Source organism: Apium graveolens, chromosome 6, assembly GCF_009905375.1.
Source record: "Apium graveolens cultivar Ventura chromosome 6, ASM990537v1, whole genome shotgun sequence".
Lineage (NCBI taxonomy): Eukaryota > Viridiplantae > Streptophyta > Magnoliopsida > Apiales > Apiaceae > Apium > Apium graveolens.
The window spans coordinates 17,520,122-17,540,357 of NC_133652.1; the positions used below are offsets into that span (position 1 = coordinate 17,520,122).

The 20,236-nt window shown below is 36.1% G+C and overlaps 4 protein-coding genes across 4 annotated transcripts; all 4 read right to left on the reverse strand.

Annotated features, from left to right (window-relative positions):
• Positions 1-9,177: 9,177 nt before the first annotated feature.
• LOC141664687 (uncharacterized) lies at positions 9,178-9,904 on the reverse strand. Its single transcript, XM_074470643.1, has 2 exons — positions 9,744-9,904; positions 9,178-9,583 (listed from the first exon to the last, which is right to left on the reverse strand). The coding sequence occupies exons 1-2, from the start codon at positions 9,902-9,904 to the stop codon at positions 9,178-9,180; spliced, it is 567 nt and encodes a 188-aa protein (XP_074326744.1).
• A 582-nt stretch (positions 9,905-10,486) lies between these two features.
• On the reverse strand, positions 10,487-10,867 carry LOC141664688 (uncharacterized). The gene has a single exon (XM_074470644.1). The coding sequence runs from the start codon at positions 10,865-10,867 to the stop codon at positions 10,487-10,489; it is 381 nt and encodes a 126-aa protein (XP_074326745.1).
• A 99-nt stretch (positions 10,868-10,966) lies between these two features.
• LOC141664689 (uncharacterized) lies at positions 10,967-11,377 on the reverse strand. Its single transcript, XM_074470645.1, has one exon. It carries the CDS (start codon positions 11,375-11,377, stop codon positions 10,967-10,969), a length of 411 nt encoding a protein of 136 aa, XP_074326746.1.
• An 812-nt stretch (positions 11,378-12,189) lies between these two features.
• LOC141664690 (uncharacterized) lies at positions 12,190-13,371 on the reverse strand. Its single transcript, XM_074470646.1, has 2 exons — positions 13,049-13,371; positions 12,190-12,943 (listed from the first exon to the last, which is right to left on the reverse strand). The coding sequence occupies exons 1-2, from the start codon at positions 13,369-13,371 to the stop codon at positions 12,190-12,192; spliced, it is 1,077 nt and encodes a 358-aa protein (XP_074326747.1).
• Positions 13,372-20,236: the final 6,865 nt, after the last annotated feature.

Genomic DNA, 20,236 nt, shown 5'->3' on the forward strand with positions numbered 1-20,236 from the left:
AGCTCCTCTTGCATAGCTAAAATCCAATCAGGATCTAACAAAGCTTCTTCTACCTTCTTTGGTTCTTCCTTTGATAGAAAGCTACTGTATAGACATTCTTCCTGAGTTGCTCTTCTTGTTTGAACTCTAGAAGACACATCACCAATGATAAGCTCAAAGGGATGATCTTTTGTCCATTTCCTTTGCTGAGGTAGATTAGCTCTAGATGAAGAGGCCTCATAATTGTCTTGATGTGTGATTGAGTTTTGATTGCTAGAAACTCCCCCTGAGTTTATGGATCTTCGATTTGAGAAGGGAGAATTTTCTGTAGGTGATCTGTCTTGACCTCCTGCTCCTTTTGATAACCCGACGGATGGTGAATTTGGTGAATTTTGATTATCAACGAATGAGGCAGGTTGTCTTCCGACGGATAACACAGATTGCCTTCCGACGGATGAAGCATCATGCAACTCGACGGATGTTGAGTTTTGTGCTTCATTGGTGGTAGATTTGTCTGCATTATCCTTAGACACTGTTTCTTGATCACTCTCATCATCACTTTCATCACTAACCATCTCAACATTGTCGAATTTGAGGCTCTCATGGTAATCTCCATCTTCCAGTCCTTCAATCTTTTTATCATCAAACACAACATGTATAGATTCCACAACAATGTTGGTTCTTAGATTGTAGACTCTATATGCTTTACCAACAGCATATCCAACAAAAATTCCTTCATCTGCTTTAGCATCAAACTTCCCATTTTGATCAGTTTGATTTCTCAGAATATAGCATTTACAGCCAAAGATATGAAGAAAGTTTAGAGTTGGCTTCTTGTTCTTGAACAATTAATAGGGAGTCATGCATCTTGCTTGATTAATCAGAGAAATGTTCTGAGTGTAGCATGCAGTATTAACAGCTTCAGCCCAGAAATATGTTGGAAGTTTAGATTCTTCAAGCATTGTCCTTGCAGCTTCAATAAGTGATCTGTTCTTCCTTTCCACTACTATATTCTGTTGTGGAGTCCTTGCTGCTGAAAACTCATGCAAGATCCCATTTTCTTCACAAAATGCTCTCATGACATAGTTCTTGAACTCAGTTCCATTGTCACTCCTGATTCTTCTAACTTTGAAATCGGGATGATTGTTAACTTGCCTTATGTGATTGATGATGATTTCACTAGCCTCATCTTTAGACTTTAGGAAATATGTCCAAGAGAACTTTGAGAAATCATCTACAATTACTAGGCAAAATCTTTTCCTTGATATTGACAATACATTGACTGGTCCAAACAAATCCATGTGAAGCAGTTGCAAAGGCTCTTCAATTGCTTAATCAAGTTTCTTCCTGAATGATGCTTTAATCTGCTTCCCGTTTTGGCAGGCATCACACAGTCCATCCTTTGTAAACTCCACTAGAGGAATGCCTCTCACTAGTTCCTTCTTTACCAGCTTATTCATGGTCTTAAAGTTTAAATGGGATAGCTTCTTGTGTCATAGTCAACTTTCATCTTGACTTTCTTTACTGAGAAGACAAGTTACAGATTCAGCTTTAGTTGAGTTGAAATCAGCTAGGTACACATTACCTCTTCTCACACCAGTGAGAACCACTTTGTTGCTTTGATTATTAGTCACAACACAGGCTTCTTTGTTGAAGGTTACTGAATTGCCTTTGTCACAAAGCTGGCTGATACTCAACAGATTGTATTTAAGACCATCCACTAAGGCAACCTCCTCTATGATGACATTGTCCTTTGTAATCAAGCCATATCCCACAGTATAACCCTTGCTGTCATCTCCAAAAGTAATACTTGGGTCAGCTCTCTCCTTAAACCCTGTGAGCAGGGTAGAATCACCAGTCATGTTTCTTGAACAACCACTATCCAAGTACCAAAGATTCCTTCTGTTTCCCTGCACACATCAAAATCAAATCAAGTTGATTTTGGTACCCAAGTTTCCTTGGGTCCTGCCTTGTTAGCTTTCTTCTTCTGTTTCTTAGGTCTTAACTCATTTGACTTAGGAATTTCAAATTCTTCCTTAGTCATTTGGGTTGGGCCTTTGAAACCATTTAATGCAACAGAATTATCATGCATATTATGGCTAACAGGAAATGGCATGCTTGGTGTAAACATGTTATTCCAGTAAGGCATGCTAAATGGCATTTGAGGCATACTGTATGCAGCATAATATGGATTAGGTGTAAATAGCATATTAGCAAACTGTGCATTCATATTTTGTGTAGGCATAGCATTAACAGGCATGGGAGGCATGGCATTTATGTTAGGAAATTGAGACAAAACAGACATGGGAGTAGGCATGGCAGATTTGCAATTAACAGACAGATAATTTACACTACCACACTTGACACGGATTTTTCTAGAAGCATATTTATCAGGTGTGTAGTTATTGTGTTTGTTAATCCCTACTTTACCATTCCTATTGTTTTTCCTTTTAGTCTCTGTTTTTACCTCAATTTTCTCAAGTCTGTCACTCAACTGTTTGACAGTCATGTGACCAACATTAGCCTTTCTCCCTTTCATAACTTGGCTTCACTCTCCTGAAATAAAGTTCTTGGAAACAGACCCGTACTTCTCATTTAGCTTGATTAGTTTGGCTTTGCTAATGGGCTTGCTCACAGCCGACGAATGAGGATTTTCATCTTTCGACGGATAACACTTTTTTATCCGACGGATAGTCCTCATCATCCGTCGAGTCTACATCTTTTAGCAAACCATCTACCAAATTGGGTTCTAGTTTCTCTTTATTCTTTTTTCAGGCTTCATCACAAAAAGACTCAATTCCTTGAACTTTGGTGATTTGAGCATGGACATCCCTGGATGTTTTCTATGCTTTAATCACCTCTTGTTCACGCTCAAGCTGCTTCTTTAAAATCTCTTCCTTTTTCAAGGACTCGGTTAATTCCTCCTTAGCAATCTTACACTCAATTCTTAATTTCTCAAAATCAATAAACTGAGACTCAAGCACATTATTCCTCTCACTTAAAAACAAGTTATTTTCTTTGATTTTAGCATTTTCTTTAGTAAGAGACTTAAGTGTAACACGCAAATGATATAATTCTATAGACATATCATTTATGGCATCATTACACTCATCTTTAGATAAATGTGCAAAGTTTGTAGTAATTACCTGATTGCTTGAGGAACTAGTCTCTGTTTCATCAGACTTGGCCATTAGGGCTAGATTGACACAGCTGACATCTTCATCCAAACCATCTGCTGCCCAGTCATTCTCTTGTGTAATAAAAGCCCTTTCCTTTTGTTTGAGTAGATCAACGTATTTTTGCTTATAATCCACAGACTCAAACCTTTTCTTACTGGAATCTGACTTTCTACACTCATTTGCAAAATGCCCTGCCAAGCCACATTTGAAACATTTGAATTTTGACTTATCCACCATGTTTCTATTTGGCTTGGCTGCTCCAAAGTTCATTTTGAACTTGAGCTTGGAAAATCTCCTGGAAAGAAATGCTAGGTGCTCATCAATGTCCTCCATGTCATCTTGGCTCAATGAATCTTCACTTTCTGCTGCAAGCCCCTTGCCCTTGTTCTCACAGACCTTAGAAGTTGACTCAACAGCTTCCATCTTCACATCCTTCTCCTTTTCCAAGTCAGCAACTAGTGCAATGAATCCTCCTTTCTTCTTTCCTCTCTCCATCCTTTCATCCTGCTCTATCTCCAGCTCATAGGTCTTCAGGATGCCGTACAGTCTCTCCAAAAGTAAACTCTTTATAATTTTGTGAGTTTCTCAATGAGACTGTCATTGGTTTCCATTCCTTTGGAAGAGATCTAAGGAATTTCAGATTAGAGTCTTTAGTATGATAGATTCTTCTATGTAACTTAAGAGCATTTAGTAGTTTTTGGAATCTACTAAAAATGTCAGTGAGTGACTCACTTTCCTCATTGTGAAAATGCTCATATTGCTGAATCAAGAGCTGCATTTTATTTTCTCTAACTTGCTCAGTGCCATTACAGATTATCTGTATAGTATCCCAGACATCCTTGGCAGTTTTGCAGTTTATAATGTTGTCAAACATGTCTGCATCAACTCCATTGAACAGAATGTTCATGGCCTTTTTATCCTTCCTGACTTGTTCAATGTCAGGATCAGGCCATTCATGCCTTGGTTTGGGAACAGATGGCTCGTTTTCTGTTGCAGCTCTCATTGGAACATGAGGACCTCTTTCTATGCAGTCCACATAGGCCTCATCTTTAGAAAGCATATGAAGATGCATCTTTACCTTCCAATGATGGTAATTATCTTTATCTAGAAAAGGAATCTTGACTCCAACGTCTTTCTTGTTCATCTTGCTGAATTGTTTTGATCTTTAAACTCTTTGTAGATTAAGAGCTTGCTCTGATACCAATTGTTAGTCCCTTAAAAATATAGCAAGAATTACAGAAGGGGGGTTGAATGGAATTCTTGAACCTCTTTCTCGAAATAAAAATGTTCAACTCGAATATAGATATAATGTTTTGATTAGCACAATGCGGAATAGAGACTTAATTGAATCAAAACATAAGTAATTAAAAACAAGAGTCTTTAAAAACTTTCTGGTGGATTTAAACAATTCCACCAGAGATATATATTATATATCGAGAGGACTCTGTATGCATGAATGCTCACAGCTGCTTACAAATCGAACTGCTGAGAATACAGGGAAATGCTAAGGATTTTGCTTACAAAGATTTCTCTATTTTTGTGTTTCTCAACCCTTTTATATTTGCTACGTTCTTGGTTTATATATATTACCAAAATTACAAAGTCAAAAAGGCTGAATAAATATAAAAACTATCAGTCTTAAGCTTTGCTGCTTTTCATCCTCTATTACCCAGTTAATGGGCTTCCACAGTAGATTTGTATACATCTCGACGGTTGTGCTCAGCTTTCACTGTTCAAGTATTGTTTGAATTCTTTATATGATCATCCATTGGATTTTATGAACATTTGTTGGATATATGATCATCCGTCGACTTTCTGAACATCCGTTGATGGCTTCATTGATCATCTGTCGACTGCTATGCTAAATATCCGTTGATAGTCATTTGATCATCCGTCGATGGCTTTGTTAATCATCCGTCGGTAGCTATTTTGGAACTTGACTTCATTTCACTTATGCAGAATTACAAGACATCATTTATATACAATTAATCAACCTACTCTGCATATCTAGTTAAAGTCAACATGACTTATAGGCTACTACAGAATCTATACAAGGATGTATACAGAACTGTGCTACAGACTTATTATTACATAAGCTACTCACTCGATGGATAATAAGTTAACATCCGTTGGGACTATAATGAGTTATCCGTCGGGACTATAATTCTTATCCGTCGAGTGCTACATTATTTCACTAAGTAAAATTCACTTAGATGTTTTGTTTATGTAATCATCAAGTACACAACATATGCACAACAGACACCTTTACTAACTGAATTGTAATGAGCCTTTGGTTTCCAGTTGTTGTTGTTGAAAGATTGTCCCTTATTTTTGAAAAACCTTGGCTTCTTGACTCTTATGTTGGAAAATTTTCTAGCCAAGTAAGCCATGGATTGATCCATTTCATCTAGCTCATCCAGGGTGTAATATTCATCTTCCTACAACTCCAATACAACTTGCTTCTGAGGTCCTTTGTTCTTTTGTTCCATAGCTTCAATAACTGGAACTTGATCATCTTGCTCATCTTCACTTTCTTCTCTGTCATTTACAATCGAAGCACCGGAACCATCAATAACATTTCCATGATATGCTTTCAATGACTTTCTCTGCTGCATTTCAAGTTCATAAGTTTTCAAGATTCCATATAGAACTTCCAATGCTTAAATCTCTTCCTTCTCTTATAGCTGATATTTTTTGTTCAAGATGGTCAGGAAGAGATAGCAGTACCTTTAGGTTAACCTCTTCAACCTCATCATATTTATCATGTAGCTGCAAGTCATTTATCAACTTATTGAACCTTTCAAAAACTTCAGTAATTCCTTTTTTTGGTTTAATCATAAACCCCTCATAGTGAGAAACCAGAATCCTTCTTTGGTTTGACCTAACCTCCTCTGTTCCTTGACACATGATCTTTATCTTCTCCCAGGTCTGTTTGGCTGTGTCACAGTTGACAATGTTATTGTACATTACATTGTCAAGTGACTCTATTAAAATCAGCTGCAAGCCACTATCTAGAGAAACTTTTTCCTTTTCAGGTTCAGTATATTCTGAAGGATCTTTAGGAGCATAATGTGTTGGAATAACCATGTCTTCATCTGTAGATTCCTCAACTCTTACCATGGGAGTGAAAGGCCCATTTTTGAGCATCTGAATATATAATGGATTGGCCATCCTTATGAACAGCATCATTTTCTTTTTCCACAGTGTGTAGTTAGATCTGTCAAAGGTAGGGATTTTAATACTGCTGAGCTTTTGTGTATTCATTCTTCTAAGATCTTTAATCTGTTTGCTTTTAGATTTTGCTCTGATACCACTTGTTAGGTAATGAATACAACACAGGGGGATGAATGTGTTTTGGATTAATTTTAACCTTTTTGAACTGTTATGGATGTGCTGAACAAAGTAATCTAACTTGTAGAGAAAAAGTGTTCTAACATAAATAATAAAATATGCACATGAACACACTATCTTCAAAACTTACTTAATTTTATATTAAAATCAAGTATGTCTTGCTATAAATTTCTGGGTTCTTTGTTGATAAAGAACACATCTTCTTTCTGGAGAGAGTTTCAAGATTTTTAGATCTATTTGTGATACTTAAAATAAAGCATCCAGTGTTTACTTTATAAAACAGTAAACACAAATTTTACACAGCATGCAATAACATGTACTAAACCCTGCTTTAAGTTAACTAAAACTTTCTAATTCTGGCTTAGTGTATCTTTGCAAATCGTGCATGTCTGTGACTTTACTTTGTCAGTTAATCTTGGCCTTTGATCTTGTACTCTTTAAGCTGCTTTTGTACACTTTTTAAATCAGTGATAATTTGTTTGTTGATTGATAATCTTGGATATTTAACCGGTCTTCATTTTGTACTTTGAGTTTCATATCGAGATCTCCAGTTTGTTATATAGAGAACTCGACATCTCGATAAGTATAATGACTTATCGAGATCTCTTATTACTTTATAGTTGTTTTGACTTATCAATTCTCTAAGTTCTCTATAAGAGAATTTGGCTTGTCGAGATTTCTGATTTTCTGCATTTAAAAAAGACTTGTCAATATCTCTGAAATCTCTATAGGCATATTGACTTATCGATATCTCTGAGATCTCTAATGAGAATTTGACTTGTCGATATCTCCAATCTTCACATCTTCAATTTGACTTATCGATATTTCTGAGTTCTCTATTGCAGAAATGACTTGTCGATATCTCTAATCTTCATATCTTCATTTGACTTGTCGATATCTCTGAGACTTCTCTATAAGATTTTCTTGACTTGTCGATAAGTCATTCTGGAGTTCTCAAATGACTTCTCTATAAGACTTAATCTGTGATTGTAAATTTCTTGACTTAGAATATTTTTCCCAAAACAGATTTATTCAACTCCAAGCTTCTTCACATTGTCTCTAAGGCATGATCTTCATAATCGTCTTCCAAAGTTTATTCTTAGGCTTGAGATTGTTTACAGAAAAATACTCCATTCTAATCTATTTACACTTTTACAGACTTAAGTAATACAATACAAGATGCAAACTTAGATTATCATATAACTTACTTAGGGTTGTCAATTTGACTTAGTCTTGTTATAGTACAGGCATGTCGTGTACAACATGACTTGTTTTTTAGGCTCCTTGTTCTTTTGCTCAATAGCATGAGTGATTGGAGTTTGAGCTTCTTGTTCATCTTAAAGCATTGTACTGTCATTGACCATCAAGGCACTAGATCCATCTACTACATGTCCTTGGTTTGCCTTAAATGACTTTCTCTGCAACATCTTAAACTCATATGTTTTCAGAATCCCATATAAGACCTCTAATGTCATTCTGCTTAGGTCTCTTCCTTCTCTAATAACAGATATCTTGTGTTCAAGATGGTCAGAAAGGGTCAGGAAAAACTTTAGGTTAACCTCCTCAGTTCATAATATTTATCATGAAGTTATAAGTCATTAATTAATTTGTTGAATCTTTAAAAATATCAGTAATTCCTTCTTTAGGTTTAGCCATGAAACCCTCATATTGTGACACCAAGATTCTCCTTTGGTTAGATCTAACTTCTTCAATCCCCTCACACAGTATCTCAATCTTCTCCCAAATCTGTTTAGCAGAATCACAGTTGATAATGTTGTTGTACATAACATTATCATGAGACTCAATTAATATGAGTTGTAAACTGCTATCTAGTGCAACCTTCTCCTTTTTAGGCTCTGTGTAGGTTAAGGGTTTTTAGGTGTATAGTGTGCTGGTATGACTATATCTTTTTATGTAGATTCATAAACTCTCACCATAGGAATGAAAGGTCCATTCTTGATAATCTGAACATACATGGGATTGGCCATTTTTATGAACAACATCATCTTTTTTTTTCAAAGTGTGTAGTTGACCTTGTCAAAGTCAGGTATCTTGATGCTTATCAATTTCTGAACACTCATTCTTCCAAGATCTTTATCTGTTTACTTTCAGATCTTTATTTGTTAGTATAACGCGAATTCATTTAAGCAAATATTCGTTATTGTGAGAAATCCAATACAATATTCTTGTCGACTATAAGTATCGCTTACTTATAGTATTTTTTTAATCGAAGTAACACAATCGTAGTAGGGTGATCAGCCCTTACATTTGTAGTTAACACGCTGTGTCTATCGTATATCGATGTACGCAATTACTATAAAAGCAATTATTATAAAGTAGACTTATGTAAACATGAGTAAATCTAGAAGACAAGCACAATTGGTAGAAATAATTTGCATAATCACATAGCTTATGATGCAAAACACAAAGAATTGAAAACATGGGATCAAATTTATTCAAGTAAAATATCATACCAACATAAGAAAAATTCGACAATCAACTATGTCCTAGCGACTTACTTATCAAAGATTCCTAAAAACTGAATTTAAAAGATAAGTTAGGAAACTTTACACGTGATAAAAGCATTCCAGCTTCTTGGTACTTGAATGCCATCTAAACTTGAAAGCCGATAAGCCCCACGTCTAACAACTGCATCAATAAGGTAAGGTCATTCCCAAGTGTCAGCAAACTTTCCTGCTATCACGTTCATAGTGTTCTGGAACGTCTTCCTCAGTACCAAGTCACCAACACGGAAAGATCTCACATGGACATGTTTGTTATATGTGTTGGAAACCCTCTGTTGGTAAGACACCATATGTATTCTTGCCATCTCTCGAAGCTTGTCCACTATATCTACGTTATGTGTCAATTCTTTGCTATTCATGTCACATGTCAACAATCCATACCTGGAAGTGGGCATCATGATCTCTATTAGTAAGACTGCTTCAGTCCCATAGACTAAGCTATAAGGTGTCTGTCCAGTTGACATTTTAGGAGTACTCCTGTCCGACCACAATACCCAAGGCAATTCTTCAACCCATTTTCCTTTGCACGAAGTCGGTCTTTTCTTGAGGCTGTTGATTATAATCTTGTTACTTGATTCAGCATGTCAATTGGCTTGAGGGTATCTTGGTGTCGACTTGATCAAGCTGATATTCCAACGTCTGCAAAATGCTTATATCTTATCGCTTATGAATTGTGATCCATTGTCACAAATGATTTCATATGGTACACCAAACTTGCATAGAATGTTTCTTTTGATGAATGAGATCACCTCTTTTGACGTGACATGTTTGAACGCCTGTACTTCGATCCACTTCAAGAAAATAGTCCGTCATGGCTAGCATGAACACTTTTTGTCCATGTGCAGGTGGCATCTTCCCCGCAATGTCCATCCTCCATTGCATGAAAGGCCAAAAGGGAATAGATATGTTAAGACGCTCAGATGGTTGATGTATGAAGGGTGCGTGTCTCTGGCAGGTGTCACATTTCTTCGTGTAATCTAATGTATCTTATCTTAATGTAGGCCAATAATAGCCCAAGCGTAATATCTTTGATGAAATATTTCTTCCGTTAGTATGATTCCCACATTCTCCTTCATGTGTATCCCTCAAAACTATGTCATCCTCATGCTTCTTTAAGCACCTTTGGAGTAATCTCGTAGAGGACTTCTTAAACAGCTCATCATCCATAATCATGAACCTTGGCGCCTTCATCCTAAGTGTTCTTGCTTCGTTTTTGTCGTTGGGCTTAACTCCAAGTTATAAGTAATCCTTGTATGTTTGGATCCAACTATCCATGACTTCATCCGAATTATTATCACGTCGATCAAGGGTCAACACCTCTACATTGTGAACCAGTCTTTCAACAGCAGGCTTCATGATATATATAACTGGGATATTATTTAAATTGAGGTATTTGAAAATAGCTCCAAGGCCAGCTAGCATATCAGCTCGAACATTGTTCTCCCTAGGTACTTATCGTATGTTGAATGTGTCAAAATAGCTTGTCAATCTTTTGGTGGCATCTAAGTACGAAATCATATTGGGGTCCTTAGCTTCATAAGAACCATTAACATGATTGACAATCAATAACGAATCACAGTTTACATCAATATGTCTGACCTTCATGTCCTCGGTAGTTGTCAACCCCAAGATCAATGCTTCATATTCAGCCTCATTATTAGTTACTTTGAAATCATAGCAGATTGAGTGTGCTATTATATCCCCCTGTGGCGATTTTAGTACAAGCCCCAATCCTGTTCCATTTACATTTGACGCCCCATCCGTGTACAATATCCATGACTTGACATTTGCTCTTATAATGACTTGTCGAAACTCGTCATCGGATATCGTCATTTGGCTTGGACTCAAATCAGCCACAAAGTCAGCTAAGGCTTGTGACTTTATGGTAGTCCTAGTGTCATATATGATGCCATATGTGCTTAGATGTATGGCTCATTTCGCCATCCTTCCCGTCAAGTCAGGTTCACTTAAAACATTTCTCAAAGGAAAATTTGTCATGACATGTATTTTATGAGATTCAAAGTAATGTCTTAACTTTGTCGAAGTCATGGCTAATGCAAGTACAAGTTTTTCAAGAGATGTGTACCTTGTTTCTGCGTCCATTAGGCTCTTACTAACGTAGTAGATGGGTGACTGGACGCCTTTATGTTCCTTGACAAGCACACCACTCACGGAATGATCAGTAACGAACATGTAGACGTAAAGGTCTTCACCTTGATAAGGTTTCGACAAGTATGGAGGGTTGGTGAGATAATGCTTCAAGTCAATTAGCGCAGCTTCATGTTTGTCTGACCATACGAATCCCTTGTTCTTTCTCAATACGTCGTAAGAGAGCTTGCACATGTCTGATGACCGGGAAATAAATTTGTTCAATGCTGCAACTCTTCCCGTTAGCTTCTGGACTTTTTTGATATTAGATAGACTTTTTAACTCAAAGATCACTTAATATATGCCGGACTAGCTTCAATTCCTCTCCTTGTCACAATGTATCCAAGAAATTTTCTAGAGGGCACAGCAAAATTGCATTTGGAGGGGTTGAGTTTCATGTTGTACGATCTCAATATATGTCAAACACTTCCTATAAGTCACGAACATGATTTTATGCATTCAATGATTTAACCACCATGTCATCGATGTAAACTTCCATTGTTTGACCTATTTGATCTTTGAACATCTTATTGACGAGTCTCTAAAATGTTTCCCTTGCATTACGTAGTCCAAATGGCATATCTAAATAGCAATATACCCCCCTATCTGTAATGAATGTTGTCTTCTTACAATCAGACAGCTCCATCTTGATTTGGTTCAAACCACTTGACGCATCTAAAAATGTCAACAACTCATGTCCAGCTGTCGAATACACCATAACATCAATATAACGTAATGGATAGGGGTCTTTGGGACATGCCTTGTTGAAGTATGTATAATCAATATAAACCCTCCATTTTCCATTTTTCTTTTACACTATAACAACATTGGCCAACTATTCAGGATAGTCTACCTCTCTAATCATTCGAGCTTTCAAGAGCCTATCTACTTCGCCATTGATTATCTTGTTTCTTTCTGCTGCAAACTTCCTTTTTTGTACGGGAATGTAAGTTAGATCAACATTCAACTTATAAGTGATTACGCCAGGATCAATTCCTGTGATGTCATCATGTTTCCACCAATGTCGTCAATTTCTTAATCATGTCGCTTTTTGCCAAACCCATTTGCTTCAACGTGCTCAGCATCATGATGTTGGCAGCACTCCTGTTGTCAACTAATATCCTTTTGATCAGGTAATTCCCCACTGGGAGTGAAATGACAAGTCCATCATATTGTGGTTCTCGAATAGTCCTCTTATCTGATTCGTCAAATATCAAGGCTGGTAGAGTACTACTGCCAACTCCTACTTGAGTAACTCGTATGTCTGTCTCTCTATCCACCCTTTTCACTTGTGAGTATGTAGACCCACACTCTTCAGAACCACCTGCGATGAAGTTAATTACTTTATGATGTGGTGGTGGTGGTGGTTGTCTCATTGGCGTTATGTCATCTCTATTGGGTGACATGTCTCTCCTGACGTAAGCTGCTTTCTTGAATGTCATGAACTCAGTTAAGTACCCCTTCTCGGTTAAAAATTGTAGCTCCTTTCGTAAAGCCACACAGTCATAAGCTTTGTGTCCGTAATCTCCATGATAGTCACGCCATAATTTAGAGTATGGATTCACCTTGGGCTTGTTGCTCTTTGTTGGCCATTTAACTATATCTCCTAGCTTAGTGAACTCCTTCATCATGGCTAATGGTGTTATCGTGAAACCGTAGCTTTCGTACGTTGGAGGTAAATTATGATCCTTTCTCAAATCCACACGTTCCTCCTTTCTCCAATCATTTCGTTCCCGTATCGTGTTGGCATAGACTTCATCCCTAGAAGGCCTCAAATAGGGTTTTTATTCCTTAGACTTTAGCGTTGTAATCTTTCTCGAAGGTTTGTAATATTTCGGATCATCCTCCCTTCTGTCTTCTTCCAACCTCACATGTTCCATAGCTTTAGCTTGTACGTCATCCATAGTTCTACATGGGTATTTTGTCAATTCTTCATAAAGTGGAAACTCCCTCTCTAATCCCCTTCTAAACGCCTCAATAGTTGTGGGTACATCACAGTTGGTAATAGTCACTTTCTCTTTGTTGAATCGTGTCAAGTAGTCACGTAGTGGCTCTCTATGACGCTGTACGATCTTGTATAAATCGCTCATGGTTTTCTCAAACACTCTACTGCTAGCAAATTGCATGTTAAATGCATCCTTGGGTTGGAAAATATCTTGATCCTCTTGTATGGAAGATTCACAAACCATTGTAGGTCTGGTCCTGACAATGTTGAGCCGAAACCCTTACACATACAAGCCTTAAGTCACATGTAATATGTACCGTGAACATTCGTTGTTTATATTGTGCGATGTGTTCCAATGGATCATTAGTGTCATCATATGGCCTCATTTGTGGCACTGTGAAGCGCTTCGGTATTTCTACCAAAGTAATATTGTCATGAAAGGGTGAATTAGCATAACTCGTAGGGGTTGCTTTCTCCAATGGCTTGGGGATGCCAAGAATCCTCTCGATTAACTCCCTCACCTCTTATAATTCTCTTTTAAACTCCTCTGGAATCTGATTTTGAGACTTCGTACTCCTGTGACGTGATCTCCTCCTGTCATAATCCCCTTCTCGTTCCTCACGATCTTCATAATTTTTGGTCATCACGTTGCTTATCTACATTATCATCATTATTTGGTACATTTTTAGCGTCCTCTATCTCGATGACATTGTCGATACCTTTGTTGGTTCATCGTGTTGATCCCACTCCTCAGCATCATCCATGTTCAGACGTCGGACTACACTTGGGATCGTCTTCTTTGTGGCCGTTTCGGTCTTGGATTTGGCCGTAGTGATTTCTTTCTTCAATGCCTCATTTTCAGAGTGTATCTTCACCATCTCCTCCTGTAGTTTCTTTAACATTGCTTCCATTTCTTTGTTGTTTTCAGTTTCAGCTCCTTGATTGGTAACTTGTTCTTCTAAATCATTGCATGGCATTGTGGTGAACCAGCCGAATCCTTAGGAAGTTTCCCACAGACGGCAACAATTGTTTTTACCAAATTTTGTAGGTTAATTGCTAAGGAATAATTAGATCGAATTGTACAATATAGCTGAACTAATAAAAACGGAAATATAAATTACACAAGAAATTGGTGACACAAAAAACCCGAGAACGGGAAAAAAACGCGGGTGGGATTGTATAACCAACCTAATAAAATTCACTAAGGTTTTATATGAAGATTAGAAGATATAATTCGAGCTTATAACCATGTTCATAGTATAAAATCTATTATGCTGTTTTTGTGTGTGTGTATGAAGGAGATATGTTGATTACTTGGTTATGCTTCTGTGTTCTCTTCTGTGTGTGTTGTGCTTTGTTCATGCCATTTTTAGCTTTATGGCCCTCTCCCTTATCCCTTCTTCCTTGCACCATTCAAATCCTATCACTCATTATTTCCATGTTTTTCTCCCATAAATGTTATAGTTGTTGAATACTAGGTTATATGTGAGTAACTGCAATTCCTATAAATTTGGCTATTTGTAAACTCAGTCTGCTCTTACTTTGTTAGTTCTTCATGTCTGATCCTATCTGAGGCATCTTCTTTCTCTTCCCATCTCGACATGTTCCTTGCTACCTTGTTGTCCATGCGTTGATCACGTCTCGTCGTGAAAGAAATCTGGACATAACAGTCACGTCGCGATCCAGTTACCTGGATATGAGAGAATCAACTCCTACTTGGTCAAAAAGGGTACTCCTTTTGTATTTTAGAACTCGCTTTTTTATTTTCTTTGACAGTCAATAAGTCATCACTTTAGTTTGATTAATTGAGAGGGATCATGTTTAAATTTCTCTAATGATACTGTTATTATTATTTTAATAATTATTATTATTATTTTATGGGATACATATAAATATATCAATTATATTTTCTATTTATTACATTGGGTTAAATTAAGTGATCAAATAAGAAACCCAGTTAGATTTTAATCTATTGTATGGACCTAATAAGTGGATACATAATACCAGGCCCAATTAAATTATAATGGGAGATTTAATTAGGTGGTATATAAGGGGTTATAGTCCCCAATATATCAATCACGTTACACAGCTTATTTTCTACCCATCAGAGAGAGCTATTGAGAAACCCTAAGGAGTACTTGGTTGAGGAGGACAATAATCAAGGATACTGTATAGATTCAGATACCGGTACAATTATCGCCTTATGGATTCAGGTACGCTTCCGCCTTTGGTTTAATCTCGATAATTAGATATGATGATTAAGGTCCATATCTCTATTTTAGATAATTATGTGTTTATAGAATTATTAAATTCTATCAATTCGCATCAGAGCCTACTTCATATCTATTATTCGGAATTCACTTTTGATTTTTTGTGATAACGTTATATCATTGAATTTGGATACAGTTTGATGCAAAAAAAAATTATGTGCCGCCATGATTATGTTTTTCGACTGCTTGTGATCATGTATTTGGTTTATTAATATTATAGCACATGATCGTTGTGTGGATTCAGGCCTGTAAGTCTAGTTTTGCTTTGGTTGTTAAAGTAGACTTAATTGGCTGCCTTTATTTTAGTTTAAGTCGGGATGTCTTCCTTTGTGTTATGATAAAATAATGATTATGCGTATTGCTGTAAAATCATTATTTATGTTTATGTCTTTGTTTTGGTAGCCAAATCATGTCATGTGGTTGCGACGCTGATTTAGGACCCATGAATACGATTTTAGTTAAAATATTTTATCAATTTTTTGTTCTTTAAATTAATATAAAATTGTGCGGCTTGGCTCAAGTGAACCAATTTACTCATATTTCTTAATTTTACTATTATCTAAACATACTTTACGATGTTTACATAATTTTGGTTTGTACGCCGTAAATAAAGAAAATTTATACTTGTGAGATATTTTTTATGGGCAAATTATTATTAACCTATTTATTTAGGTGGTCAAATATTTTTTAAGTTAATTGATTGAAGCAATATGTCGCCAAAGTGACCTCTTTTGTGTAGGTTAATTATTTTAAAAATATTATTGTGATGATAGAATATTTAATTTTATGCAAATTTTATCAGCCCAAAGGAAGGTAACGTTTGGACAAAATTAATATATTCTTGGGATTATAAGTACGTAACAATATTAAGTTTTTCGTGTGAATAATAAGTCGGTCCAAATAAAGGCATATTATTTGACAGAATTAATTGTTAATACTTGATTATTGCGTGGAGAGTACCAATTGTAAATTAAATTTTTTGATCGAAGACTAAAATTTAATGTTGCGCTAGGTATCTTGTGATGGTTTGCCAATATTTAAAATTTATCACATTATTGTATATTCTAGTTTTGAGCATTTGTCGTATATTTGTTTTCTATTTCATTTACCGCTAGTGTTAATTCTGTTTCCGCTCAGTTGAGCATGATTCCAATGTTGAATGGGATAAATTATGTCACATGGAAAGAGAATGTTTAGATCGTTCTTAGGTGTATTGTGACGCCCTCAATCTCGGGGTTAGGATATGAGGACTCACACACCTTTAATCTAATAATTAAATATGCATAAACCCCGATTAACTACTAACAGGATCAACAGGATAAAGTATGAGACAAAATTACAACTACCAATCACAAAATATAACTTACAGGCCCAAAATATTATTAAATAACCAATATCGATTCTGGATGGGAACCGACAGATAACCCATTGTATCTTTATACACTTCTTTCTAGGCGCGAGCTCACTCATAATTACCACTACCTGCTCTGGCAACCGAAAGCCCTCAACACGGTAGGGACCACCAGGTACGCTCTTACGAGCAGTGCGCCTAAGCCTGGTCATCTTCTTGCTTAACTGCCATGGTTAGATTAAAACAAAACAAATGAGTATAAAACTCAGCAAGTAACTTCATAACAGTTCTACAATATCAAATCACAATATGCTTTACCAACTCAGGGCATTCTACTTTATTTGATCTAGGTGGTAGATTTCCATCTTTTGGGTTAAGGAAAGGTTTCTGAAGAAAAGTGTGGGGCTTTCAAGGAACAAGGCTCAAAGCAGGACGAAAGCCGACATTCATCACAAATCATTAAAGGATCAGAATAGATCTTTCAATAGAGGAAAGCAACAGTATTTCAAGATATAGAATCAATCATATGATCAACAATTTCAAGAATCAGGGTTCTCGAGCTTTATGCTCCATAATAACATAATCAACTCTTTTCAAAGCATTATAAACCATTTTCATTTCCAAAAATTAATTTACTGAACAAAAGTTTCAGTTTCCTTTTTAAATAATCAATTAGAACCCTTGATTGGATTACTTTTCTTTCCATTTCATTATGTACGGGAGATCAGCCCGTACCGACCTCCATTCGGTCATTAAGGTACCAATCGGCATAATTTCAGCCTTAAGTTGTACTAGCCCTGCTAGCCTCTTACCATGACTGGACTAGTCCCACTAGCCTCTTACGTCCCAATCCAATCCATCAGGAATTCATTTGGAAAACCTTGAGTTGGAAAAACAAGTAGGTTTTCAAAAATCCATTTTATCATTACCAAGCATTTGAAATCATTCGGACTCTTTCAAGTCACAATCGAAGCACACTTGCTTATTCTTAGCTATTTCTCAAATCACACTGTTATAACTCTTACGAGTACAAGATTTATTCACAACCAAACATTTACGTCCATAACTATCACTTATATCTTTTAAAATCAATCAACTTAGTTCCCTTTTTCTTTTGTTCCTTAATTCGAACCACATACTGCAATCAAGCAAACAAATTCATAGATATTCACTTATACACCTTCAATCATTCTTTTGATCATCAAAACCAAGTTTTTGACTTTTAATCCCTATGGCCTATTCGGCCTTATCACACAAAATCAACCAAATATGCACTTTAATTCACATAAACACATAACTCATTCAAACCCATTAAAGAATCATTCTCCTTTCTTTTAATCATAAAAATTCAAACCATAATCATATATATACAATCAAATTTCTCAAAATTACACCATGCATCCTTATTCTTAGCATAATCCAACTTTTAAACTAACACCCTTTTATTTATCAACAACCATTCGAACCAAAACATACATACATGCTCGCATGCAATTCAATTTCAACTCATCATTATATCAAACACTTCATTTTTATCAATTAAACCAACTAAATTTCTTAACACAATCCAAGAATTCGAATTTCACCTAAATCACAACATGCATCCACATTCATCAAATTAATCCCTTTTTAACTCAATTCCCATTCGGCAAAAACTCAAATTTACATCTCAAGGATAAATCAATGACATGCATATCTTGATCTTCTTTAAAACTAACATGCAATCACTTTTAGGCCATATAAACTTAGTGTTTACCAAGATTAACTCACAAAAATCAAATTCCTCTTCTTATTAGCACACAATCCGAAACTAAACTTAGCATGCAACAACAATTTCATTCCTTTTTAATCCAATAACAATCCATAATCACTTTAAACAAGTTAACTCATATCAATATCTTCAAAGATCAAAACCATTTGGGTTTTTCAAGAATGACACATGCAATAATCGAAATAAGTGTTTGGTATAGTAGAGCTCAGTTTTTAACATCATGGCTCACCACCGGTTCAACGGAGTTCATCACCGGCGGCGGTGGCATCTCGGTGGTGCCCTCATTCGAGGGTGTCCAACCACGAAACCCCCGATTTCCATCAATTATGCAAAATAACTAACATGCACATCTTCTATATCATTTGTTTACAAAGAATCAGGCTTAAACAAGATGTCATCAACAACAATTACAAGAACCAAGTGGTTCTCGGGTGAACACACACACACCGAGCACACACATCATACACACATCGAAATGCAAGTGGGTATACACACATGCACACACTTCTACCTACATATAAGTGTTTAGCAAGAAGATTTAGGGATGATTGGTGAGTTTGATCAAAGAAAAGAGAGGTATACCGAGAGAGATTGAAGAAAGCCGAGAGAGAGAGTGTTCGAGTGAGAAGGAGAGAAAAGAGAAAAGAGTGAAAGTGAAAGCACGGGAGCAAGAAGAAGAAAAAAGAAAGGGAGTGAGTTTATATATCACTCAAAAACAAGGGCAATTTGGTAATCTTCTAATTCCTTTTTCACTCTTACTTGTCCTATCTTTTTACTAAAATAAAACAAGGATTAAATATAAAATATATCTATCTCGGGAAGTCGAGAATTATTGAAAATGACATTTTTAATACGTAGGCCTCGAAATTAGCTTTTTAACCATTACTCATAATAAGATTTTGAGCGAACGGTTGATTTTATATGAATTTCGCAAACTTGCTTTAATAATTACATTTTTCACATAAAATCAATTTAAAAATGCAAAGATCAACAACCAAATTCACTCATCATTTTTAAAAAGTCTCTAGGACCACTACGAATATCACGGAACAAATCCCATGTTTTTATCTTACTCGAATGATTTTATAAAAATGCACGAAGGTTAATTAAACCTTTATTTAAATCACGTAGTTCCTTTAAAATTCACAAAAACTGTCAAAGATCACATAGCCATGCACACAGACAACAATCACACATATATAATCACATAACGACTCAAGTCTGATCATAGAATCTATCCCTCTTTAATCTTTATCCTCTTTTACGCGTACCGGGTCACGTTCAGCCTGACGACCCGACGCTCAGCGTTTCGATTACGCTTTTTATTCTCATTATCAATCAACACGTCACTTAGGACAAAATACTTTATTACTCATTCATTTCATTCAATCACACATAATTCACATTTTATATTCTTTAATTCCTTACTAGGACGGGTTCCGTTCTACCTGACGGCCCGACACCACAGCTATACTTCTAAGCTGACTCTTTAAATTGGAACGTTTATATCCATGCTCCTAAACTCTAGTGTACATAAAAGATAATTAATCAGCACTTAATCACATAATTATAATCACATCACATAACACATACTTTATTGACTTAATTACTTCACAAAATTCTCAGTCGTCACAATCTACCCTCCTTAAAAGGATTATGTCCCTAGAATCTAGTCTAAGCAAATAGATGGGGATACTTTTCTTTCATTTCGCTTTCT